This window comes from Rhipicephalus microplus, chromosome 5 (assembly GCF_043290135.1).
Source record: "Rhipicephalus microplus isolate Deutch F79 chromosome 5, USDA_Rmic, whole genome shotgun sequence".
Classification (NCBI taxonomy): domain Eukaryota; kingdom Metazoa; phylum Arthropoda; class Arachnida; order Ixodida; family Ixodidae; genus Rhipicephalus; species Rhipicephalus microplus.
In genome coordinates this window covers 29521538-29549118 of record NC_134704.1, presented here as the reverse complement: position 1 = coordinate 29549118, position 27581 = coordinate 29521538, and the positions used below count along the sequence as shown (strand labels likewise).

At 41.2% G+C, this 27581-nt stretch overlaps 1 protein-coding gene across 2 annotated transcripts; it reads right to left on the bottom strand.

The window, feature by feature from the left end:
- Nucleotides 1–121: 121 nt before the first annotated feature.
- IleRS (Isoleucyl-tRNA synthetase) lies at nt 122–27574 on the bottom strand. 2 transcript variants are annotated; one of them, XM_037425883.2, is made up of 31 exons: nt 27442–27574; nt 26936–27074; nt 26034–26190; nt 24748–24867; nt 24268–24402; nt 22470–22554; nt 21632–21760; nt 20912–20999; nt 20755–20815; nt 20172–20267; nt 16909–17031; nt 16126–16316; nt 15090–15216; nt 14722–14795; nt 14400–14594; nt 13649–13735; nt 12713–12796; nt 12451–12595; nt 11043–11160; nt 10192–10283; nt 9049–9126; nt 8533–8651; nt 8283–8385; nt 7895–7978; nt 7147–7281; nt 6470–6628; nt 5725–5820; nt 4733–4909; nt 4125–4255; nt 2667–2781; nt 122–504 (listed from the first exon to the last, which is right to left on the bottom strand). In XM_037425883.2, exons 2-31 carry the CDS (start codon nt 27049–27051, stop codon nt 367–369), a joined length of 3558 nt encoding a protein of 1185 aa, XP_037281780.2. In that variant the 5' UTR covers nt 27052–27074; nt 27442–27574; the 3' UTR covers nt 122–366. The 2 variants fall into 2 exon arrangements, with proteins under 2 accessions (XP_037281780.2, XP_075751205.1); XM_075895090.1 differs by lacking the exon at nt 2667–2781 and having other exon boundaries at nt 317–504.
- Between the last annotated feature and the right edge of the window lie 7 nt (nt 27575–27581).

The window sequence follows — 27581 nt, the reverse complement described above, 5'->3', positions numbered from 1 at the left end:
GTAACAGGTTCAGTGATTCTGAGCAAATGTAGCGGGACGCACAGTACCATGATACAATGGTAGAACTACTGCACTAACTGCTTCACCTTTGACCTTTTGCATGGCACAAAGCAAACACAAATACAATGCAAGAAAGAGGTCACATTTACTAGAATGAACTTTGATGTTCTACATCAAATGCAATGGGACGTGAGGGAAAAAAAAAGAAGACTGAAAGAGGAGTGGGTACAAGAGCACTGTATAAAAAGAAGCACAACAGCAAGTTCATTTCAAATGAATAGTTTCGTACAGTCCAAGCACCAAAGAGAACCCTCAATAAGTTACTACAACTACCATGTTTGTGATAAATTAGAAAGCGACACAGTTTCAGCGAAGGTATGCATATAGCGTCTGTCCGTGCAATGTCTTCACATCGTCCGGGGTTATGTGCGTCAGCTTCCCAGACTTGTCACGAGATTTGTAGATTTCCAATGCCTTTCCTGTGGTGTTGAAAACTACTGAGACCTGGGGAAAAAAAAGAACAGAGATGGCATTAAGAGCATCCCGTTCCAAGTTATTTATCAGATAGAATCTTCTCGTGAAATAAACTCTAGAATGAAACTAGGTCCCTCACAGAACGAGCTATTCTGTAGAATAGTTATCATATAATACCTTGTTTAAACAACTTTACACATTCATTGAGTCAACCTCAAAGGGTGTGCTGGTTGCGGGCCTTATTATACCGCCAAATTACTGGGCAATACAGAAAACTTTAAGCATGTGCAAACATGAAATTTCATCTCGAATGATGAATAGTGCCAAATAGTGGCCTGAAATATCAAATATTAAATCGAATACAAGAGATTTCAATATTAGCCTAAATATCACAGAATGAGCGATTACCGCAGTTTAATGGGATACCGAATAAATATTGGAAAAACTGAAGAAACTTCTGAATTCTACTTGGAAGATGCGACTGTTCTGATAAACAAGGTTATTTTCTGATATTTTTTAACACTTGGCTGGATGGTTTGTCGGTGCACAGTGGCTGCATGCAAACACGAGTCACGACGTCACAGTCGCCGAGGTACATGCAGGATGTACGCGTTCCCATCCTCCTCTTCCCTTTCTCTATCTTTCCTTTCCTTCCACTCTGCCCCCCCTCTACAAAAAAAAAAAAAAAAAAAAAAAAAAAAAAAAAAAAACTGATGCTTTACTCGCAGTCAGGACCATTGTTCGCTACCAATGCGGCTCAAACCGGTTCTGGGAAACGAAGGGGCTGACGAGCAAGTGGAAAAAGCGCAAGTGACGGCTGGCCTTGTTGGCTTGCCCGCTTCGGGTGTTTGTGACGTCACCGAACGCCAACGCCTCTAGTTCACGTCGCTGCAGCTAGATGCAGCAGTTTGTGAAAAATACATTAGGTTCACTATTTTCGTGTAGTATCCTCCTTTAATAAAGGTTGTCTCTATTGATTTCAAGACCTAATGTTTCCATTTGGCTGAAATCTTGGTGGCGAAAATTTCATTCAGTATCCCTTTGATAAAGGCAAGCATCAGTGAAAGCGAAAAGTGTCTTTCCCTCTGTGTAATGGCTGCACTCATGATTTTAAGAAAAATTTACAGCGGCTTTTACAAGAGTAAGTAATCAGTGTACCCAGCTAGTTCATAGATGCTATGCTAAGTCAAACATGAGTGCCTCCACACACTTTAAAGAAACTAGCCGAGTGCCAACCCCACTGCGACAGCGCTTGAAAGAAGCTAGTTGAACATGCCTTCGATGTTGTGCGCATCAGAATTCACCTGTAACAGAGTTCTAAGCTGGAGTTTTCCGAGTCTTATATGCGTGACTACCAGAGCTGCACAAATAAATGTGCAAACCAATTTCAATTGCACTGATGTGTGAAATAATGAATAATCGGAGTTTCACGTCCAAAAACCAAGATATGATTACGAGAGATGCTGTAGAAATGTTGACCACCTGGGGTTCTTTAATGTGCAGCATAAAGAACTTTGTACCCTTTTTACATAGTATGCCAGCAAAGTCATGCACGCATGCTTGCCTGTCTTTGCAAATCACTGGGTCTCATTAAAACCACGTGATTTTGTTACAAAAGCATGCATTGTTTCTGCAATAACTTTTATTGAAAGTTGGTGCTCCTTTTTTCAGCTGTGCCCATGGAAACTGGTAAAGTGAGCAGACAGGGTGAGAGCAAGTGCAATTCCTGTGCAAAGCTTAAGTTGCAGAAAAAAAAAAAAAAATCCTTTTTACGCTTCCAGTGAGAGGGAAAACAAACAAACAAAAACAATGAGCTTGGGGGAAGGGAAGTTCAGCACAATTTACTTTAAGAATTGCAAATTATGCAATTAAGGTGGTCTAAATGAGGAAATGAAATATATATATATATATATATATATATATATATATATATATATATATATATATATATATATATATATATATATATATATATATATATATTACAGTCAAAGCTCATTTCAATGAGATTACTAACAACATGCAAACCAAATATATTTACATGCATGCAGTCATTGCATGCACACACTTCCCAGAAAAGTTTGTTTCCATTTTCGCATCTGATCACTAATTCATAATTCTGAGCTTTGACGGTAATGCACAGCAAATTGCGGGTTGAAGCTCAAGTGTGTGTGTGTGTTAATTATGCTTACCAGCTGCTCAAGCCTAGGAACGTCAACCAAATTATGCCCAATGGGATTTTCCAATAAAACAGTTGCCTTGAGTCCATTGGTCTGGCTGGCACCACACAGCTCAACATTCACATATCTGAAACATTATTGCAATGTGCTTTTTTTTAGTGATTAAATGATCATTCACAAAAATACAGTTCCATGTGGTGATCCAAATGGTCTAATTGTAATATATTGGTGCATTTAACAAAGCAACAGAAAAAAATGTTAAAATGTCTTGAAAGCTCACAAACATGAAAGTGCAAATTAATATATATTTAAACAGTGCACAGTATAATATTTTAAATTTTCAGTTAACATAACACGATTTTGATTCACGGCAAAAATAAATATCAATCAAGTTTGGTTGAAAGTTGATGTAATAGAGTAAAAAATAATAATGAACTATACTCTTCCTGCGGTACTATCAGACGGACTTCTGAATGAAACCATTGTCTGAAACTGAAGCTAAGTCCTTGGTGATACGTAATCGAAGTATAGATGCAGTGTAACTGTTAATAATACACTGGAGCAAGAACTTTCAATATGAACCTGACTTTCAGTTAATAGATGTTCTAGATCTATCAACTTGCTTGTTCTAATCCCGTTTAGTGGCGGTCTCACAATCGAACTGTGCCTCTCTATTAGTAAGAGTGCAATCTTCTTGAAAGGATATCATAAGGCTTTATTTTGAATAATATTTTATTAAAGCACCGGTTGGACTTCGCTACATTTACAATCCAAATTATGCATGCGCACATAGCCGGTCAATTAAAAAAAAGCAAGTGAGTTGATATGATATTCAATTGAATAATTTTAAGCAGTAACTTCACACATGTATGTGATGTGCCATCAGTTAGGAAGACTTTGTTTTAAAGCAGCCAACTGCCAAAGCAATTCAACAGCAGTGAATGCTCAATAGGATACATAATGAATGTTCAGCCTTTACTTTAATGTTGAACAAGTGCAGATAATATTTAGGCAATTAAATTAGTTTCTTCAATGTGCGTTTCAGGCAGCTAAGCATTTTCTGCATGCAGTGACGTGGCAAGCATGCATAGAGAGCGAATAAGCACCCAGATTCAATACTGCATAATAAGGTTACTGCACTTTAGTTAGGTCCATCATCATTACCCCTGCCGGTCACAAGATTGTGACAAAATACTTTTCTGCATGCAATGACAAAGGGAAACTGCTGCCTTTACTACAAGAGCTGATTCCAAATAAAATATATTTTTGAACATAACAAATATACTAGTATTTAATAAACATGACTTTCACATTTTGTACCTCTAGAGTTTGGGTAAGACCTGGGGTGACATAACATACCGAGTACACCGTTGCCAGCCTTTGCAACGTCACCTAAGTACGATGTACCTATCGAATGTTGTCTATATTACATTTAGCAACGTGGGAAGACTGAAAAAAAAAAAGCCATACCTACAGTAAGGAGTTCCACTCGAACCAGATGCTTTATTGTCACCTGCATCTACATGCATGCCAGTGGTTCCAGCAGCTGTTGTGCTGCCACTTGGCTTGGTGATCACTATCTTCAGCTGGGAGCCCTTGAGCTATATGGGAAAGATAAAGTGATGCGGAGGAAATAGACGGTTGCTGCTTGATCGTATCGTTTTGAGAGATGTACGAGCATTTTTATAACTCAGCGAAGACTTTCTGTTAAAGTTTGGCTGACAATGTCGACTACAGTTAAACTTGCATCAGCAGTACATAATGACACCTCACAAATTTTTATAAAATAAAAAATATTCTGTAAGCATTTCTAACAAGCACTTTGTACAAGAAACACCAAAAGTCAACATTCAACTTCTATGATGTCACAACTGTTTTACAGCTTTCGTAGCACTGCTAGCACAGTGAGCACGGCCAAGGTTACACAAGTGGCAAGCTTCAATTACCTAAACAATAATCGCATCAAATCGCCACCAGTGAACTATTTTCACACACACGTTTTGCATCTTAACAAATTATCTTTAGCTGCCACAGATAGCCACACTTACACTTCGCACAAAGAGCATAGCGTCACTAACCTCGTGATCTTCCTCAATTATGACTTGTGCATTGGAAGATGTCTTGCCCATTTTGAGGGGAACCTTCAGGGTACCTTCTATCAGTGAATGGTGGGACTTGACCACTGCAGCCATGGGATGATCGGCAGGCGATACTGTTAAATGCACGGCTACCTCATCCGTGGGAACCAAGTGGGCCTGGCGTTCATCGCAGCATGTACAGAATGAAAAATTGATGTCAGCCCATGCGAGACCATGATGACTTTTCATACCAGTTGAAATAAGGCAGCAGTATTAATTTACCTTTTACATGTAGTTATAACTAACACTTTCATCTAGTTTGCAATTCAGCCCACATGAAAATCATCCTTCTCATTGTTACACAAGAATTATAAATGTAATTATGTAACGAAATAAAGGTGCACTTCGTTAGTCAAAGCTGTAACTAGTACAGAAAGATACAACTTGATAGTGGGAATAGCGACAACCTAACGCTTAAGAGTAGGCAATATGGCTTGCACTCAGCCATTTGGCACATCTTGATCTCATTTTTTTCCCTACAGTGGGTATGCAATACACCCTAATCTTCCATAGACGGCGACCACCACAAAAGCTAATGTTAACTTTTTTCTACGATAACTTTAACAAATTAATTTATGAACACCATGCATTTTGCTATTCATCATTTCTCTTACTGCCAACACTGCTTAAATTTGGTTCACAAGTACACTTGTGAACCATGAAATCCTCCCTGTACTCCAGAACGGCATGAATACCTTTACATTCAAGGTAGCTACACAAAACAATTCGGTGACCCATGCTTACTGCAGAAGAATACTGAACAAGATATACTCATCATAATGCAGTAAAATGTCATTGCCATGTATCTGAAGTCAATCAGAAGTTATGCCCTCTTTCTCCAGTTTCACTTCAATCACTTGTACGTGAAAACATCTCATGGCGTCATAGGAGACACAAAATACTGTGCTACAGAAGAACAGTGAGCAGCTGACCTTCTTTCGCAGCTTCTGGACCCGGTTTATGACTTCTCTGGCAAGGCCCTCGTCAACCATGGACTGGTCTGGTGAAATGTCCAGCAAAATGAGAACCTAGAAAGATGTGGCACCGCAACAACTACTATAGTTAACATCAAGCTACCCTAACTGCTAGAGGCTAATGTCTTTATGTAACAGTTCTTTAATAATATTTATATAATATGCAATGCTCAGCTTGAAAACATTGCATGTGGGGCAATGTTCAGTATGCACACAGGTTGAAAATCTCAAACTATAATAGGCATCATGTTTTAAAAAAGTACAGAAAACTTCTTTAGTTGCAATCATTGGCTTTTTAGACGCTACACTGTCAAACTGCGAGCCATTACATTGAGTACAGCAAACAAGCAGCAGAAAGATAAAGGAGAACTTAGTGATTAGGTAAATGCGATCAATTAGGGTAAGTCTTTTGTAGAAGCACTGGCTATGAACAGATCAACATGAGCATTTCTGAAGCATGCATTTAGTGCTGAATAAACTACAGAAATTTCCGGAGAAATCTGCCATTTTCTCTGCGTAGGGCTTCAAATGCAGAAGAATGCAAGAAAAAAAGATATATAAAAAGAAAAAGAGACAAATAAATGTCACACAAGTAGAAGTAGAGAAAGAGGACGTGAAACCTGACAATGAAATCAACAATAACTAAGAGATAAGAGTGCGGATGAAGGACCGACAGAAAGCGTTCAGGCAATGCTTCACTCACGTCACCCTCAGCGTGTGCTTCATACTGCTTAGACAGTTCTTCGGCATGAGCTCCAGAGAAGCTGTACTGGACACGGATGTCGCCAGCTTCTAGCTGGTGCCCACAGATAGTTGGCATTTCACCCTTGAGGAAGGCCTGGATAGTCTCATCCTTTAGGGCCTGTCACAAAGAAGGAAAGTCATCAAAGATTTCTCCCTGCCAGCAATTTCTTCTTGACACTTCTATGCCCTATGTATAATACAGCAACCACGAATCGCAGGAAAGTTAATAAGCGTACTGCCGATAGTGCCGAGACGCAAAGATTTGTACAGGTCTCCTTAATTGACACGGCGAACAATTTCAAGCTTACGCTACATGACGTAAGATTCAGCAGCGTAATAATAAATGTCTTGGAGCGTGCATTCATTACGAAGTAAGTTAATATGTCTAAGGACGAAGCCTACTTGTTAAATTTTGCTTTTGGAAAGTCTACAGTTAAACTAGAAACTTTAAAAAATAAATGGGTAAATGAACGAAGACAGATTTCTTTACCATGAAGTTAATGAGGAGTATATAATTAATGTAAACCAGGACATTATCCAACAGCAAGGAGACAACAGGCTAGGTAGAACATGAAGATCATTGTCATAGAAACAAAGTGATGACAACGCTACGAAACGGTGCTGCAGGAAGCGCACCCTGATCTCCTGAGAGACAGCCTTGGATTCACCCCTGAGGCGCAGTCCGAGGGCCTTGATGTCCGGCTCTGCTTTCATTAGAACACCGTACTTTTCTTTTTCCACCGTGACAGTGAGTTGCCTGATGTTCAGTTCCTGCAACGTGAAATAAGAAAACTGAGTGAACCACCTTCTGTGTGAAAGCACACATATCTAGTTCATGACAATAACAAACTTCGATCAAAAGCTAGCAACTTCGCTTTCCTTCTGTACACTTGGATGCCTGCATGAATTTAGCTGAACATAGCAAAATGCTTATGTACTTCAGGCTGTGCTATCTGACATCACCACTCGGGAATTTCAGCTCGTATTGGTTCGACCACATAGCATGAAAGCCTCCTCTAAATTATCTGAACCGACATAGCTGTCTGAAGAACGGTGAGGAGATACAGTACACTCTCAGTACACGAAACTATCTCAAACGAAATTACTGCTAAATAGAACAACTGCCTCTAATATGATTGGTTTTGCACTTGAATTCTGCATCCCTGTTTATCTTTCAGTGAATGAAACTCCTGTTAAACAAAACACATTTTCTTGGTCCCTTCAGGTTCTGTTTAGCAGGAGTCTGCTGTATGCTGGTCTGCATTTCTTTTGCACTGTATGTTCACCAAGTACTTTGTCGCAAATCACAAAGGAATTGCAATGCCGATTCGAGTGTCTTTCGACACCGCAGCGAGTTGGCACATGCAAAACAAAACACACCTACCTCGAGAACATACTGTTTTAGTGATGCCACATCGTCCAGATACTGCTGGTCTTTGTGGATGACCACCACTTCTCGCAGTGGGTACTGGAAAGTAAATGGACAAAAAAAAATCATCAAACTGCTTGCATAAGATGACTTCTATTTCCTCGAGGTTATGAATAAAGATATGAAAAAAATTTCAAATTGGGGAAATTGCACTTTCACATAGTAGGTAGTGTTGTGTACACAAGAAACCTTGGAAGACCAGAGACTTACAAGATCAGAGAAACATCACACCAATCAACGAAATAAGATTAACTACATACTAGTTAACGAATTGGTCGTGCACAAAAAATATTTGACAGTAGAGCTTATAATGTTTCATTGAAATAGCGCTTTAAGTACTCACCTTCAGAGGAAGTGTCTTGCGATCTCGGACAATGCGTCCCAGCTCAATCACAGTCTGCATACGGCTGACACTTCGCTCCACAACTTCTTCGATGAGCTCATTCCTGCAGAAGCAAAAGCAATGAACTAAGGCATCAATAATGCCAGCTTGTGCTCTTCCAGAACTGGAAAACACTAAAGCAAGCGAAAAAACAGCTATGAGACTGGAGTGAAAACAACAAAAAATGTGATTAGAAACCCCAGATGCCCACCTTGGCTCTGGCAACATGAGGTAGTGTATGCTCCGCGCATCTTCCTTGCACGAGAGTTCAGAGAAAAGGTGCCTCAAGTTCTGGTACATGAGTTCCGTCAGGAAAGGTGTGAATGGCGCCTGCCAAGCACAGAGGAGACAAATTACAAATGCGTGATAAACGACACACGAGCCATGCAAATAATGCATAAGGGAAGCCACAACTAGGTTCAGAATCACTATTTTTCAGTACATTCCTTTTGTTTTCATCACTGAAGAAAAAAGAGCCAATAGTTGGTGGGGGAAACTGACCTCAATCTTCTCCTCCTTGCATATTTCCTGGTGCAAGTAATGTGCTGACAATTTCTGTCTGATCTCGTAAATTGTATACACTCAAGAACCTTTCGAACACCGAGAGAGATTGATGAGAACATTGAAGCACTGTACTAGCTTTGAAATGCAACTAAGTTTTTTTACCCTCTACCTCCAACTTCAACAAGCACAAGGCATGAGCCCAGCTACTCAATGCAATAATTACCATTAGCCGGATCATAGTGTAGAGAACACTGCACAACGTGTCCAGCGAATGCTTGCAGTCCTCCTTTCCACCTTCACCCTACACAAAAAAGAACAGGTTAGGCATGCCACACAGGGAACACTATAGTGAATGTTAAGAGAAATCGGTATGTCTGCATGCAAACACTGCTTATTAAAAATGTACAATCAAGAGAAGGAATGCAATGCTTCAGTTGTAAAATCTTTTTAATCACTCCTTTACAGCTCTGCACTCATGTTCTCACCCAATAAAGTAACTGCATTGCAAACCAAACAAATCAGAGCATATGTTCTGAGAGTGAAGCAGAAAACAAAGAGGAGGGTGAAGAGGACAAAGATAGCTGTGGTAGTTCAATATGATGATAATTATCTGTTGACACAACGCAAAGCTTAGCAGCACTGCTGTAAATTTAACCTTTCCATCAGTGAGATCTGAGCCCACAACCTTCGAATTACTTTTTCACCTTCGAACCGAGTAATCCATCTTGATGTACAAACCAAAGACCACCTCTGTGTGACCAGATTTCGCTAGGTGACATAAGACGTGAAGTGTTTCAATTTTCAAAGAGATTTGAAATGAGAAAAAGCTGCAATTTTATAAAGCCATTGTTTACACGAGAAAGCTCCCTGGGAGTTATTGAAATTTATACACATACTTGTAAAGATTCTAGGTTCCAGATGCGGATTGTGAGCTTTTTTTCTCGCCAGGTCACTGCAGATTATTTACGTTTTATGCACATTTATTAACCGTACTTTAACGATTTCTGGGCTTAGGTCTTCCAAGCACTAGGCATCGGCCTTGCTATTTGCAACAAGTCAACTATTCCTAGTTAAGTACAGATGACATGAAAGCATAAATATTTCCTTTTATGTGTGCTAATTACAAGAAATAGCACTAACAAGGTACTTTTTTACAATTGCCAAAGAAATAAAAAGAGGAAGAAGGAGAAGAAAAAGAGAAAACTGTACATCCCACTAAATGATGAATATGAAATAAATACTTAGCGTAACTGAAAAGTGCGTTCGTCATAACTGCATCAAACGAAAGCGCAAGAGAGTTCACAAGCCAAAAAAGACAAAATAACAGCCAGAACCTTCACAACTGTTGAATTAGACGGGGACACACCTTGAGCCGTTTCCGATTCATCCGAACGTACCAGTTGGTCAAATGGTCAACAAACTTGACCAGGCGTGGCACAACCGTGTAGAGGCGGTACTCTATGCATGATAAAAAACGCAGATGAAAGAGATGTGTACATTAGCGGTGGTGTGCGGGCATGCTCAGTGATTACAAGATGCGAGTCTACACCGAATCAGGTGGCACTTCGCACCATTGTTGTCGAGACACATGAAGAGACAGTAAATAAAAAAAAAACAGCCTGGGATAATATGACAATGATAAATTAATTCCCCCAAGCTTTCTACCAAGCTATGCAAGACATAGAGTGAAGCGTTGTCAGATCTATTGGGCCTTGCTTCTTTGATGCACATTGCAATCGCTTGGATTAGCAGCACAAGAAACCAAAGTGCTCCAACATAGCATCCATTGGGCACCAAATATTACCCCATACATCAGGGATGGGGAAAATGTCTTCAGAAGCTTCGTTCCATAACTTTCAGGTCGAAAATTACATCTGATTTGTTCAACTGTTCCAAAAAAACTTCCTTGAAGGTTTTGGAAAACCTTACAGCTTTCCACATACACGCAAGCACACAGATGGAACTTGCTGTATGCTTTCACAGTAGTAGCTGGATGATCACCAAGTGGCCTGAATGCTTTTCTACCAAACTTGTATGCATGTCTCGTGGACAAATCTCTGACAACTCTAAAAATATTTTCAGGCATGCAGGCATCCAAGCCACAATGTCAGACTAGAGTGTGAGAGTAAAGGCCTCCCGATCTAGTACTGCGCTGCAGAAAAAACTTGTGCACGCTGATGGGAACACAACTACTAATAGCAGTCAGCAGCAACCAACCTTTCATTTCTGCCTTGACAAAGAGCACCAGACTCTGGGTGTACGAGAGAATCCAGCGGTCCATGTAGTTCGCAGAGCCTGCTTTCGATTCGCTGAATACATACTTCTCGCCGTGTTCCTACGGAGAATGCAACAATCAGACGATGATTATTTTGGCATACAGCACAGCCATTGAGAAAAAGAAATCACGCCAATGACACCACTCGCAGACTACTCGCAGACTACTGTCCTCTGAAACTGTGCTAAGCACATGAAGAGCTAACCTGCCACAAGATAACGTAATGCTGAAAGAATCTGTATGCATGCAAGTTGCATCGCAACAATAACTGCAGCAACCAACAAAAAGAGGCTAGTCTTCATAAAATAGAATGTTGTGCTGGCAAATCATTCCAACAAAAGCTTGCACACTGCAGGCTTCACTGCAAGCTTCAGCAGAGATAAGGACTATTTTGCCATATTTAAAACATACATGCTTTCTGATGCCTATTTGTAAACTTACGCAAATAATCAAATGTTTCAAATATTCAAACAAAAATTACTGTAGCTTAATTCAATTCGAATTGAAATTGCTGAAAATTTCGAAGTATTCAAAATGAAGGAACAAATGTTTATTATGCGCAAGGTAACCTCCAGCAACGGTGGTTTCACAGCAGTGAAGGGGTGCTAGGACCTGAAAACAACTATACAAGGAAAATCCGCACTGCCGCATTTTAAGGTTAAACGAACATATTGCCGTCACATCTATTAACCATTTTTGAAATTTAAAAGCTTGTTATATCAGCTTATATGCTCTAAGTAGTACAGTAAATTTTAAAGTGTAATATACTTTGCAGGTTAAAACTCGCATTCTACCGAAAGTCAAATCCTGCTACTGTTCATAGTTGTTCCTGCTTTTTTTGAACCAAAAAGAATGACATTTGCACAAGCCTCGTTCAAATTAAAAAAAAATACTGTGCAGGTTATTTGGTTTATAAAAATATGCCATATTTCTATTCAAAATATGTGATTTACACCATCAAATTCGATTTGAAATTATCCGACTAAAATCACTATGCACTTCGAATTTGCTTCAGGCATAAAATGAACTATTCACTTGAGCCTATGTATTTGTCCTTATGCTGTGACGTACAAGCCTCCAGTTTAGCTTAGGGTAAAATGACCACCATAGTTCAAAGGACAGAATGACCACCATGTTGGTTCGGGTTAGAATCTCAAACTAGCACGTATGTTTCATCGCTCCAAAGCTTTTTTCTTCAGCAAGATTCGAAGAGATTTGCTCAGTGGCTTCGTGTAACAAACAAGTGGGTGACAATTTTTCACTTTTAACAATGTTCTGCAGCAACGAGATCAGCCCTCACTTCCGAAGCTTTTTTTAGCACTGCCGAGCAGCCATGTAACCGAAGCGCACCTTCTCAAAAAGCACGATGTTCTGGACCAGAAACCGGTAGGCGTTGTACCAAGGCAGGAACACATCTTTCAGAATGTCCCGAACGCCTTCCTCACGAAACCTCAGGTTCTCCGCCCTCACCACAGGAGAGTTGATCAGGTACAACCTAGAAGACAGAAAAAAGTTAATAAGTCACTTCCCGACAGAGCATCATAACTATCTAATGTGAGCTCTCAATGTGTCAACATGAAAATCTCAACATTCTTGTTTAATGCCTTTGTACCTCAGAGCGTCCGCACCATATTTCTTCACGACATCCATTGGGTCAGGGTAGTTCTTCTTCCGTTTGCTCATCTTCTGGCCATCACTAAAATACAAGGCGCGACGGGAACAGCAGGAAGTCAATGCAAGAAATGAACACCGCGTATGAAAGTTGATTAATACAAATAACCCACAGTAAATAAACCAGCCCAGCAATCCACAAACAAATTTTCAAGGTAAGTTCCTTCTTTGTTGTTCTAATCACGTATGAGGTAAGTAACTATTGCACAGATGTTTCAATGATCTAAAACCACCGTGTCGTTTATTCAGAAGAATGCCTTGGCCGATACACAGCAAGAGTTACACACACGCATGTTTATTTCCCGATCGTTCCTACATTTCAACTGTAAAATGCATTACCGATAGTACCACGCAAGAACAGAAGCGATTTTTCATTGAGTTCTGTGCTAAGCAAAACTACGAACGTATAAATAGTGCACCCAATGGCAATGGCAACATGCTGAATAAATAGTGGAACTTGGTTCAGCAGTCTACTTTCTGACTCTTTATGCTAAGCACATTTTCTGCTGCACCACTATGCTACCACGAATCCAAAGAGTAGCTGAGAACATCAGACCTAATATTCAATTATACATTCTTATTTTCATTTTCATGACCTTGCCAGTTAAGTGGCAGTGCTCTGAACACAGCGTAAGATATGTTGATGCGTTATGAAATGGTACAGTGCAAAAGACGTAAACACAACAAAAGGAATATAGGACAAAAAACACACACACACACACACAGTGAGAGTGTAATGTACTTCCACTATGTCTGTGTTTTTTTTTTTGCACTGAACCATTTTATCATGCAAGTATACCAACCCATCCAACTATCGATGGTTTTGCAATATATTGTTGGTTTGGAGTGCTAAATACAGTATTTCATGGCAGCTCACCTTGCAAGTACCATGCCATTGGCAATGAGATTCTTGAACGGCGCTTTGCCGAAAAGAGCCGTCGACAGGACCAGCAATGTGTAGAACCTGCGTACAAGTTTTTCACAAGGAATTATATTAGAAAGCGACAAATGTGTCACTTAGAACAGAAAAAAAAAAGACCAGCCAGTAAAATTCGCTAAATCAAAGCATATGTGCACAATATAAAAATTGTTTAAGTTTGTTTGCTAACAGCAGACAAGAAGCCCAGGAAAGGCAGGTGTATCTGTCTTGCATCGCAGCTGAGCCCCACAAAACTTTTGTGATGTGCTGCCATCAATTTTTAAACTTTTTCGATGTGTTAATAAGCATAAAGACGAGAAGATTCATGAATAAAAATAAAAGTGAACAACATTCACAACACCTTATAACACATAATCTGAAACTGCAGAGTGCAGTTCATACTTTGAATGGCTGTGTATTGAACAAGTTCAATTAGTAAGCCACCAAGAAATTTCGTTCTTTATTTTATATATGGAACCCATAACTTGAATACTTCTCAAGGCATTGACTGCCAAGCAGACACAGTAAAGAGCCAAAGCCACAAACCGCAAAAGACAAGTAATGAAACAACACTAAAGCGTACAACTTCACGCAGACTATCCTCATCAACTATGCTTATAATCACAGATAAAATGTTACAAGCATCTTCACCACTGATTAACTAAAAGTAAAAAAATATATAGTTAATATCAATAAAACTGTGCCTCACCAGCCCCGTGTCTGGTCAACACCTTCAGCAATGAAGTCTGCAGGGAAGCAGTTGTGAAACTCCTTGAAGTTTTCAAAAGGGTAATGAACCTGTGCATACGGCATACTGCCGCTTTCAAACCAGCAGTCAAACACTTCGGATATGCGCTTCAGGGTTCCTTTGCCTTTCGCTGATGGAATCACAAGCTTGTCTACACTGAAAGACAACAAAAATGGTAACGTATATTTTTTCAGTCATTGTATTGAATTTCATACTTGCACCATCGTTTAACTAACAAAAGTAACTGAACACAATAATGTAGAAGCAACAAGATGATACGTACGTTTCACGGTGTAAATCGGTGACTTGCTCGCCTGTAAGTTCTTCGAGTTCTTTGATGGAGCCCACACAGACAACCTGGATGAAATTGAACAAATGTCACCGATGACCCATGACACAACCACAGAAATATCTAGCGTCAAGAGCTTAGAACCTCAAATGTCAAGATCATAATTAGAGCTTTCCACTAATAATGACATATTTTGACAATAGCAATGGTAAAGGTCAATTGATACTAGGATGATTTACAGCTAATGTGTAAAAAGCGTACCAATGCCTATGTAATTCCAATCTGAGGAAGAAACTTCTGCGACAGCTTAACTCCTGTGGGTAGCCTCTCATGAAAAGTAAAGACATCAAAGTAATTCCTACCTCTTCGCCGTCATCGCTGATCCATATGGGGATCGGTGTGCCCCAGTACCGATTCCTGGAGATGGCCCAGTCGTGGGCATCCCGAAGCCAGTTGCCAAAACGCTTCTCCTTGATGAAGTCAGGAACCCTATGATGAATTGTTCAACAATGATGAGCATGCCCAAACAAAATAAAAACTGAACTCTCAATGACTAGAATTTCGAAATTCAATTTCTCCGAGATGAGCCACTGAACTTGTTTAGAAAATCTGCACGATTTCCTAGACTAATCCCTGATGAAAGTTCTCAATACACAAAGAACAGAGCTCTAGTTACACCCGCAAACTTCTGGGCAACACAAAGCTCCTCTCCTATGAAGAAAAACACCGATTTCCACGCAGGACGCACGGCATGGCTTGCCGAGTGTTCTACTGTTGGCCTATGCATCCAAGTAAGCAAGTTTGCACTCTTGGAAAGAAATGAACTGAAACAACCGCACAAATCCATCAACACAGAACACCTGGCTGCACAAGCGTTGGTACTGTGACACTAGTGCAAAGCGACCATTGTTTACTGCCGAGAATGCTCAGCCTGAAAATGCAAGACTAATAGACTTGACACCACATCAATATCTTTTTTTGTTTGCTTCATGCTGCAGCGTGCTTAAACTAGCGTGTAACAAAAAAAAAAAAAGAAAAAAAAAATCACACCACCTACGTCAGGGCACATTACTGCTGTTTTGATTTAAACGAACTCCAGTGATACTGAGTGGCACTCAGTATGGCTCAGGAAAAATATGGATTTTCAGGAAAAATATGGGGTTTCACAAGTGGGCAAAACCTAAGGTTGGGTCCTATAAGGTCCTATACGATAACGAGGTAACCATAGCAGAGGGCTCAAGATTAATTTTGACTGCCTGAATGCGCATCTAAATCTGTGCACACGAGTGTTATTGCATTCCAGCCGCATCAAAATGAGACTGCCATGGTCGCGTTTCAAACTGGCTCTTTTGCGAGAACGATAAGATGCCCAGAATAATTGGAATGTGTTGTGCTCACCAGTATGTCTCGGAGTTGGCCTTGAGCAGATCCTCTTGCATGTGTTCGACTCGAACAAACCAGGAAGGCACCGCGCGGTATATCAGCGGAGTGTCCGAGCGCCAGCAGAAAGGATAGCTGTGCTTGGAGGTGCTGTGGTTCACCAGGCGAGCCCTGTTCTTCAGATCCTTGATAATCTCTTTGTCAGCATCCTACGTGAACAGATAGATACCCATGATCGGTTTTCTCTCAAGAAACCAAGATGAGAGCATGCCAGGCATATAGGGCGTTTCGGCTAACTTGTGCCTGGTATACTGTTCAATTTCATGCAAGGAAAAGCAGGAACAAAATTAACTCTTTTTCTGAATAAGTTGAAGTTACTATTTTAAATGTTCACTCAGTGTTTTTTTGTTAATTGGAGAGGAGTAATTTTATTAGCATAAAATATTTCAATGTTTAAAACAAGTTCCAAAACATTGCATCAATTTTTTATTAATATAACTAAATGTTAATTACATAATTAATTAATCACCAAACTTGGCTGATTGAAAGAAAAATTTTAACATGCTACATGTAGAGAACTATACTAGGCCAATTCGACTTGCGTAGTTCAAATGTTTGCTTTTGTAATACCTAGTTAAAGTTAAATAGAACACCGCAAAAAAATATTAGTAAATAAATGTGCACAATCAGATATTTATCTGAAACACAGCTGGAATACACTACTTATTTCATTCATTAGCCAGTTTTCTCTGTTAATGAACTTTGTACACGAGTGCAAGGCGATGGCAAAAAGACACATGCCTTGACGTAGAGCCCGAGGAAGTCCTTCACAGGTTCAGTAAACTTGCCACTTGCATCTACAGGGCAGACTATTTCCTGCTCTTTCGTGATGGCTCCATGAGAGAGGCACACTCTGTAATCGTCCTAGTACAGGTCGCAAGAAGAAAACAATGGCAATCTATAATAAGTTGGATATATGTCATGAGATGGTGACAGCAGACCGTCAGATTAAAATAGCCACATCAATTATTAACAGGTGGGACAAAAATAACATACACGACTTTTACCATCCATTCAGTTGTACCAGCGCCTCTATTTTTTCAGTGCCCAGGCGAAGGAGCAGATTTAAATGGGGAGCGGCCGTCGGTGCTAGTGCGGCGTTCGGCCGGCAGGCGCCGCAACCAGAGTAGATATGCCGCCACACCGTCTTTCGCGCGAACGAATGCCGCGGCTGCATTTTAAGCTGCTATACGGCTCAGTTTTCCGCTGTATTCGCATTCTTTAAGGTGTAGCGGAAACTTGGAAACAAGAATCGTGAAGCACTTGCTGTTCTGGACACTCATCTCATCTCAAAGGAATGTATCGCTCGCGACTGCTTGGTCGAGGTGCACGCGCGTCTGCTAGGCCGATACTAGATAGCTCATTCCAGTAATCCACGGAAGATCGTTTTGTCCCCGTGGCGTTCGCTCGACTGAGAGTTGCTTTTTTGACTAACTGAAAGTCGACTTTTGAGAAAAGCTTTTGCCAGGAGCTAATATTAAAAGCTTTGGTGCCTGATGTTCCCCGATGCTTGCTACTCTCTAGTGGCATAGCACATTATGCGCAAGCCTGGAGTTCATCCACTAAATAGCACAAAATGCCACTAGAATGCTTCTAGAGATAAAGATCATCATCCGTTCCCTTCGTAAAGCCTGACATATGAGGCCACCGAGAAAAAAAAAGAGTCAGAAAATGAGGAACTACGGCAGGTGATTTCACCATTTGAGAGCTTAAACAATGAAATCGCCGTGAAATAAACAAGAACAGCTCCATATGCAGCGCGATTTCTGTAATTTATGCCTATGTTTTGAACAGGCGCTGTTAAAGTCTGAAGTCTAATGCCAAGACTCTACTTGAGCCAAGGTGACAGGCATGAAAAATGCGGCCTGTGGTCAGTTGCTTGAGCTCGTCTGCGTATTCGTGGACAGATTGTTGTAGGCTTAGTATCCGGCTGCTCAGCTTTGTTTCTTTCTTCCTTCTGGCGTGTTAATTTGGTAACGAGCACAATAGAGACCGAATGGCTGTGTGGTGTCTATGGGCTTCCATTTAGCTTCGGGGCGTAATGTTAGCGTTGCACACGGCAGTGATTGCGAGACAGCGTTGTTACTGATAGACTCATTTGTTGACTGTTCGGATGCAGTGCACTCCCGTTTACTAATACCAATTGCCATGTTGCCAAATGTGAGGTGTAGTCTTCAGCCACGACTACATATAATCTATAAAATACACAGGTTGTAAATGATGGTTACATATTAGAGTGCAGTACGAAGATTTATTAGGAGACCAATTGTTCTGCCTGATTACTGCAAGCACACTCCCCCGAACACCAGCGGAAGCTGCGATTTCACGGAGCTACAGCCATACAGTGCATTAATGCGATAGCTTTAAATGCCTCATCAAAAGCAAAAATTGATCGCCAGCGGCGTCCGGTGTTTTCTTGCATCGGCGGCGTGAACACGAGTGATGCAAGAAATCATGATTACGTGAAAAAGTCGTTAGATGATGTCACATATCATAAATGTTTGTGACATATTGGAAGGTCACACAAATTGACAGCATCATATAATATCTTCGCTTGGTTGAAATGGGCTGATCATCAGAGCAGTGCATAGCCAGCTGAGGGTCAGAAAGCTAGCTTTGTCTCTAATCCTGAGGCAGTAAGAAAACAATTTTTGGTGCAGAAATATCCTGGAGGGAAGTACGAAACATTCGATGCACTGAATCGGAAGAAAACGAGGATAGTTTTGGCCTTTCGGTTGTCTCGGGAATCCATAAGGGGACCGGCGAGTTTTTTTTTTTTTTTAACTAATAAGAAATGAAAAGGATAATCTGTTTCTTTTTTCCCGTCAGATATGCGGAGTGGTACAAAGCAGTATTATATACTGAGGCATGCAAATAATGAGGTTGCAATATCTGGAAAGAGAAAATAAAACGCGAACGCTATAAAGTTTCAACGAATATATCCAAACGGTAGCATGGCCTGACAGAGCCCGGTGAAAATAGCGCGCCGCTATGTTCGTGTTAATTTTAATCCTCCCTGCATCCGTGAAAGCCGTCAAGAAGCACGACTGCAAATTAACTCGCATGAATACATGAATTCGCAACCTTCCTAATACGTGCAACCGTTCAGCGCCAGCACCCCGAAGTTTACTCGCGCTGCGCAACCATGCGGCAGCGGCGAGCGTAAGCGGAGCGCGCGCTCGACGGCCTGAAGAGAGCGTTCGCCCGGGCACTGAAAAAAAATATAGGAGGCTCTGGTTGTACCTACCCGATGATACTGGCTGGCGATTCTCTCTGAAAGTCATGTAACTTGGAAAACTACTCATGTTGACAGCCTTTTCTGGAGTGCGCCACACTGTACATACACCACGCAATGTATATAGGCCTTTTTCATCAACACAGCTGTTTTACTGTGTTATGCATCAGCTCTCCTTGATTATACTTCTAGATGTTCATCTTTCCAAATTACTTATTATGAATGAGGTGTGTACATGTATGTAAATCAGTTTAAGTACCTGGTACATTCAAATAACCGTAATATTCAAAAGCAAGAAAAAAAGGGACTCATATGCTCAAAATGATGGCATAAACTATGGTCATGAGAGCACTTTAACTGCCTTCAAAAAGCGAAAAGTGATCATTAAATGCCGGTGCAAAAAAAAAAAAAAATAATTTTCCTAAGCTAGTAGTTGCTGGTATATTCTGCTAATACAACTTTCCATCCAATTTAAACCTAAAGCTGGGCTTTCTAACAGGCACAAGCTGAGTACCCAATTTTCGTGCTTATAACCAGACTCTTCATTTTTGACATACAAGAAAGCCCATGCAACATCACTAATATTGCAGACTGATGTGAAGCAGAATGTGAAAGCCGTACACTACTATTTCCTTGACTTTCAATGCCGGCACCGCATGTGAAGAGTATATTAAAGAAACTGCTTTATTTGCGTTTCACACTGATAATCCTTTGCATTAGAAGAAAAAAGAAAAAGTAGAGAAAAACATAGAAAACAGGGTGAGCCTACCTCACCAAAGTACGGTGCCTGGTGAACGACTCCTGTGCCACTATCGGCTGTGACATAATTGTCAGAGAACACTCTAAAGGCACCTTTGGACTTGTGCTGGAACAAACGAGGCGAAAGCGTCAACAAATAACACCTAAAGAAAGTACAGGAAGTAAGAAGAACCAAGCCTCGCAGCATTATAAACAAGGTAGCGGACATGAAATGCTGAATCACTTTGAGATAACTTCAGCACCACTTCACAGCCACAGAGAATGTCAGTGTACTGAAACTTGATTGTGCAATCATTTATGCTGCCTCATCATTTTTACAAGGTAACAGTGAAATGTTGCATGAGTATCTATTGCCGAGTATTTCATGAACATGTAGCTTCAGTACATTATTTCTTAGCTCAGCTATGAGACAATGCAATAGAAAAATATAAGCATTCTCGGCAATAGCCAGAAATTAAACCATGAAATGCCGGTCTTATGAACAAAATTCAGCGCAAGCTGTACAAGACAAAAAAACTAAGGGATGGCTAACATTGCTTTAATAACCTCATTACATGTTAAAATACTAGGTGCTAGAGTGGAATAAAACACACCTGCTGAAAGTACGGGAAGATTGGCTCGTACGTCTTGCCGACAAGCGTGCTGCCCTTGAACCTGTACAAAAAAAAGTATGGTAAAAAAGAATTTACGAAAAAAGTGCTCACCACACAAATGTGGGAGGTGTACCATGGGGTACATTTTTAAACTTGCCTTTCTAAGATGGTGTAGTCTTCAGGTTTCTTGTACAGAATATCCAGTCTTGCTTCCATCATTATATAAACTTTGCCAGTGTTGTTGTCTGAAAGAAACACAAGTGCATTATTTTTGAATAAATACTAAACCTTTGTCACCACGTTTGTGATCTCTGCATTGCAGAATAATATGTACTTAAACATTTGTGGGGCAGAAAAATTTTTGTTTCCTTAGATACTTCTTTTTTGAGGTTTAAATACTTGTACATTGCACTTCCTACATGCTTACTGCACCGTGCCTGAGAAGCTATTAAAATTTACTCCCGCTGGTGACGTAGCACACATGCTATTTTACTATACAAAATTTTAAACAAAGTTAGGCCTATACAGGCCCAACTTTGTCGGCTATATCTGCAGAACATTTCAAAACCTTTAGACTATAAGTATCCACTGCAGCTCAAATAAGCGCAGTTCCCGTTCACCCGTACAATGCTGTTTGACCTCCTTTACACACATTTAAAGAAAAATTTAGCAAGACTATCAGCATAACAAAAGTGCTGTATTCAACATAAAGGCTTCTCATGAAGTTCAAAGGTACGAAGCCAATGAGTGTGCGAGTGAAGTTAGTTAATAGAGATACAGCAAATATTGGCCATTGCTGCAGTCAAAGGGGAACAACTACGTCTAATACTTCTGTTGGAAGTGTATAAAGTTATGTATTCAGTCAAGGGTCACCAACCTTTCAGCTTGACATAGATCATTTCTGGGTTGACACACAAGGCCAGATTGCTGGGCAGTGTCCAAGGCGTTGTGGTCCACGCGATCATGGAGACACCGGGCTCATCGTCGAGTGGAAAATTGACAACCACTAAACAACAAAGCAGGAGAGCAATAGAGAAAAATTACAACAATTTTTTATTGGTCAGGCCATTCGGTGTCTGAAGATAATGACTGCGAACAGGTGCATCCATAAAATTCAGAATATGCGGCTATGCACAAAATACTACTTCAACAAGCCACTTATTAGTGTAAACTGTGTGTGAAAGACAAACTTTGAATCATGTTAATTTGAACAAAATTGCTACAGAGTGAACCCCATTCTTTAAACTAGTACGAGTACTGTAGCGCAGTTTGATGTCCCAAAGCAATACTGTACTCGCAAGAGATCCCGAAGTGGAGGCCTACTGATTATAATTTTAACCAAAATCTGTTTCAATCCACAGCAGGGCAAAGGCCTCTCCCATTCTTCAGTTTGCCATATCCTGTGCAAAATGATTCCATTTTACTTCTGTAGGCTTTCCAATTTCATTGCTCTGTCTTCTCATCTAAATGAACAAAATATCAGGGAACAAGCGTGCACATTTGTCCTCATTAAAACAAAAAAAAAACTGATTGGTAATTGAACACGTGCAATCAAGCTCAATAGTTCAATACGAAAACTGCTGTGATAGGCAAAAAAGCCACTGCATCTACTAACGTTCATCAACTGCACAAGCCCAGTTCACCATAATGAAGGCAAAACCATGTGGGCCTCACCATCCAGAAGGACAATACCTCGTAAAATGTTTCAAGCATACCTGCAGGATCCACAACTTCTTTGTAGTTCTGGCCAGATTCAAAATTGGACAAGGGTGTGTTGCAGGCTGTTGAGTAAGGCATCACCTGGTTACCAGTGAATAAATATTCAATTAGGCCAAAACCCATAATCAGACATGAGAACTCTTACACACAAAGAGCCATAATTCCTTAGACTAAAATTTGTAAACAAAAAAATTGCCCGCAGCTTCCCTCGGGGGAACACTGAGGAGGATGCGGACCATATAATTGGTTAACGGGGTGTTAAAGTGCGACTTACTTGGGTCGATGGCTAAATTGGTTAACGTGGTTGTGAAATGGGGTGTTAAATTGCGACTTACTTGGGTCGATGGCTAAATTGGTTAACGTGGTTGTAGGAGGGGGTGTTAAATGAGTGAACACGTACACACGTATGCGAAAGGGCGGCGCTGGTCGAAGGGACGTCGATCATTGTGTTTGTGGATCCATTGGAATTCATTTCACCGCGACCTTGGACGTCGACGCGCCGTACAAACCAACCGACGAGCGGCAACTGAGCGAGCGAGCGCCGACCTTGAGTATATATACAGCGTGACAGCGCATGCACTGTCAGCTGTTGAATGTTCTTCGAAGCGCGACGCCACATGCGCGTCCACTGGAGAATGAGGAAAATTGTAGATGTCGAACGCGGTGTGTAGAGGAGGAAGGGTGCACAGATGGTGGAGGAGTGAAGCGCGCGCGGTGTGTAGAGGAGGAAGGGATGCACAGATGGTGGAAGAGTGGGCGACGGCGCGACGGCGCATGCGCGCGCGTCAGCTGTCGAATGTTTGAGAAGCGGTGCGGACGGCGCACTACAAGGCGCGAGTATAAGATGCTTCCGCATCTAATAAATAGCTTTTCATCACAACACAAGCACAAGGGTGCAGACAAAACGAAATAATGACTGACTTGTCAATTTCTTCACCCTATCAGTTCTGCCTACAGTAACAGCACTACATAGATTGGATGAACACATTTAATGCATTTGCAGCAGAGCTGGGAGAAATTCACAGCTGCAAACAGATTATCAATTCACTGTTACTTCCTTAACTGCAAAAACATTTTCATGTTTATTTTATCAAGTCTACCAGATTTACAATAATACACAGCAAAAATAATACTGTATAGAGCTTCTTTTACAAGTCGTACTAGCTTTCGTGAACGAACCAGTAGTGGAACAGCGCCTTTTAGCATCATACTTGTGGAAGTTCACAATGCAAAAGTGATTTATCTATACGATGGTATTTGCACCTTCGATGTTATATATAGATGCACACTAGGGACACACTGCGCTTTCTGCTGCAGCCAGCCAGCAGACTTTATCGGATATTTTCACTAGTTTCCTAATGTACAAGTCATGTTTATTGTAGTATTGTGGTCAACATTTGAATCTGTGACATCTCAAATGAAGCAGCCCCTATCACAGTGGCTATTCACTTCACTCCCCCCCCCCCCCCCAAAAGAACCTGAAACTGCTTTTTCTTCGTAGGATCACAACAGGAATGCTATAATCAGTACACTAAAACAAAGTTTAAACAAAATCTAACAAGCGATAGTAGCTTGTTGAGCTGGAGATCTGCCAAAAGAAGACTAGATTCTCCCATAAATCCAGCTCTTAACATTAGATACACAACTATGTACAAAGCATGCAGTCTCTACGCTTAGCTTGTGTGTGATCCTTTGATATTTAATGGCTTCATTTTTGTCATCTTGGCAGTTCCTTGAAGGACACATTCGCATGAGACATATTAAACTTTTGCATTAATAACGAAGTAGGCTTACCTTGACTCCCTTATAGACAAGGCCCTTGTTGTACAGCTGCTTGAAGATAAACCATACTGACTCCATAAACCAAGGGTACATTGTCTTGTAGTCATTTTTGAAGTCTATCCAACGTCCCATCCTTGTAACAATGGTCTGAAAAGGTTCAGTCACACATCTTAGCAAAGCATCTAGAACTTTGGTGTCCTCAGAAATGACTTCTATTATTACAATAACTGCACTGAACTTGAGCTCTTGCTTGGCACTGCATCACAAGTTTAGAACTGCTTGCACAAATTTATCCTCAAGAATTTTCTGTATCACTAAGGCTCGTTTTTTGCTTTAGTCAAACAAACAATTAACAGAAGAAACCTCATTTCTAGCATTACGTTGAATGAACGAAGTGGCCGAATTGCCATTATTTTCAGCTGACTGGTCACAGTGTAACACCAGGCGCTGCTCAAGCAATGCAAGCTACTGTAGTATATAGGGAATGCCTACCTCCCATTCTTCGGAATATCGCATGACAATCTTTCGGCATTCGGCGTTGTAGTTTTCAATCCCCAGCTTTTTCACATCATCGGGGCCTTTGATGTTGAGGGATTTGTCGATTTCATATTCCTAAAGAACAGAAAGATGAGGTACATCACTTAGACCAGGAAGGCAATGTTATTCTTGCTGCAAATTGTCAGGCCAGCACTTGCACAATCCTCTGTTCAAAATCAAGAACAGCAGCTCAACAAATCAAGACAGTAGAGAACTTTTGGGCTTACAAAGATTCAACAAAGTCTTTTCACAGATCTGTCATCACACATTCAGGTGTCACAGAATGTCAGCACGTAAATGCCAAGTGCAATGCACTTAGCATTTGCCACCTATACATCGCTATTGGAATTTTTTTCACCAGAATGTGCAAGGTTTAACTACAGAGCACACCTGTGCTTTATAACAGCTGGAAGGTATGAGATAAGCAGGGTGAACTAGGGCCCGATTCACTGTCCAGTGTAAGCAGTTTGCTACCCTGTTTGCATCAATTGCCATGGTTATCAGCACAGTGCTGTTTGAGAAAAGCTGATAGGTGTAGATTAAGAAGTTTCGTCTGCAATGCATTCCCCATATTTCTTATTATCACAGGTGCTAGTAATGAGTAGATATGAAAAAGAAGTGAACAATTAAAAGAACACAGGAAGTGTTGTTATAAAAAAAGAAGGAAGCAGAAACAGTGACTGCAAGTACTTTTAGCTGCACGGCCTGGCTACTTGTGTTAGTAGCAATAATAGCTCGTGGATAACAAATGTAGCCCCAGTCCTCCTGAGGCTAACAATGTAGCTGATGGCATTTAACCAAACACTGCTTAGTGCCAGTAAGTACCATCACAGATGTCACCGTATGTCCCTGTTACGAGGTGCTGACGTGGTGTGCGATCAATAAGCATTCGTTTTTGTTAGGAAATATGCACTATGGCCACATAAAACTTAAAAAGGTAGAAAAGACCCCACCCAGATGACCAAAGCGTCACAACTGTCCACTTCTACAACTAAGAAATAGTCTTGCTCATGTGCTTGGCAATGTTCTTCGACAGTGAGGTCATCAATTGTGCCGCTTGTGATGTCAGTTTAGGGCGTCCACTTGTTGTCCCAGAATTGTGCTCCTGCGTCTTTGAGGTGGAATCGCAACACCTTTCTGAATTGATACACGGCTACAGCCAGTATGTGAAATTGCACGGTAAAAGTACACTCACAAGTTGAAATAAAAGTGGTTCCGAACTATGTGAAAGTACAACTTACCACAGGTAGTCCATGACAATCCCAACCAAAGCGGCGTTCAACATAAAAGCCAGACTGGTGTGCAAATCTTGTCACAATGTCCTTAATGGTGCCTGCCAATATGTGCCCATAATGTGGTAATCCAGTAGCAAATGGTGGGCCGTCGAAAAACGAGTACCTAGAAAAAAGTAGAAGAAAGCTTACATCCAAATACGAACCCACTCAGTCTTGCTTTTGGCAACAGAAAACGATTATCATATTTGTCTAATGTCATAAACGCGTCGCATGTCTGTGACGCTGTTTCACAGCCTAAATAACAATGCATTCACATCTGTCAGTTCCTTATGACGCTATAAGCAAAATGAAAACTTTAGGAGACCGGCTTATTAGTGGCTTCTCTATACACACAGCGCTTGTTTTGACATACATCTTTCGACCGTTCTGTCAAACGGGCATTGTGTAGCGTAGCTGACCAGTGGCGCTAAGCCGACGTGTTCAGCTACGCGGAACTGAATGCAGACCGAGTCAAGCACCGCTTCTCTTCAATACGGCTGCGCTCAAACTTCCCGTTTCAATCGCGATCAAAGCGGCTAACGCTAGTTGACTTCGTTTAGGATCTAAAGCGCTCGTGTGGCGGGACCCCGGGTAATAAACTTACTGCACAGAATAACGAATATTTCCCGCTTCACACGAGGCACATACCGCGTGCTAACCACAGGCAAATAAGGAAAGTAATAAGGATTTTCGCGATACTAAACCTTAATCACAGAAAAAGTGAAGTAGTCAAGTTGCGTACTACAGGCGGTCGGAGATCACGGGCGTGAGAGATCGGACAGTCTGCTCATAGCGCAGCTCTTTCAAGCAGCTCTCCGAAATGCGCCACGGTGGCCGAATCATAACGCGCCCAACGAGCCCGCACTTACCTCGGTCGGGATTTGGAAAGTTTCAGACTCGTCTGAAACGCGTCGATCTCTTTCCAAATCTTCAGAATGTTCTCTTCCTCGGCCGAGAAGTTTATGTTTTCCGGAACTTGCTGCATCTCCGGCGTCGCTCGGCTGGGCTCTGGAAAAGGGACACATAAGAGACTGACGCAACTTCGGCAGCGTAGTAGTCATCAAAAACCGGCGTGTACAATCGCCTCCTTCGTAATACTCGTAAAGCGCACACAGCTCGTGAAAGCGGGGAAAAAGCCGAGTTGACGGCGCGAGCACGGCACGAACTGCTTCGCGAGGCGTTTCGCGCAACGTGCCGGAGATTTATCACACGGGATACGTCTCAACACAATGTCATCAAGGCCACGACTCGTTCCTCGTGAACCTTCGACCAATGACAACGTCGAAGGCAAAGGCTGGCCGTAACACTAGTCTAACGCACAGGGCTTGATCAGTTTGGGAGCGACTAACACATTGGTGCCAAATGATCAACTTACTTTCGCCTGAGCGAACTCCCAATGAATGAAATATGCTGTACAGCGATAACCACGCACCGGCCGCGCCGGCCTACTCGACGCGAAAGACAAAAGCCGAAGACCGCGAAATTAGGCCAAGCCGAGTCGTTAAAGCGATTTTG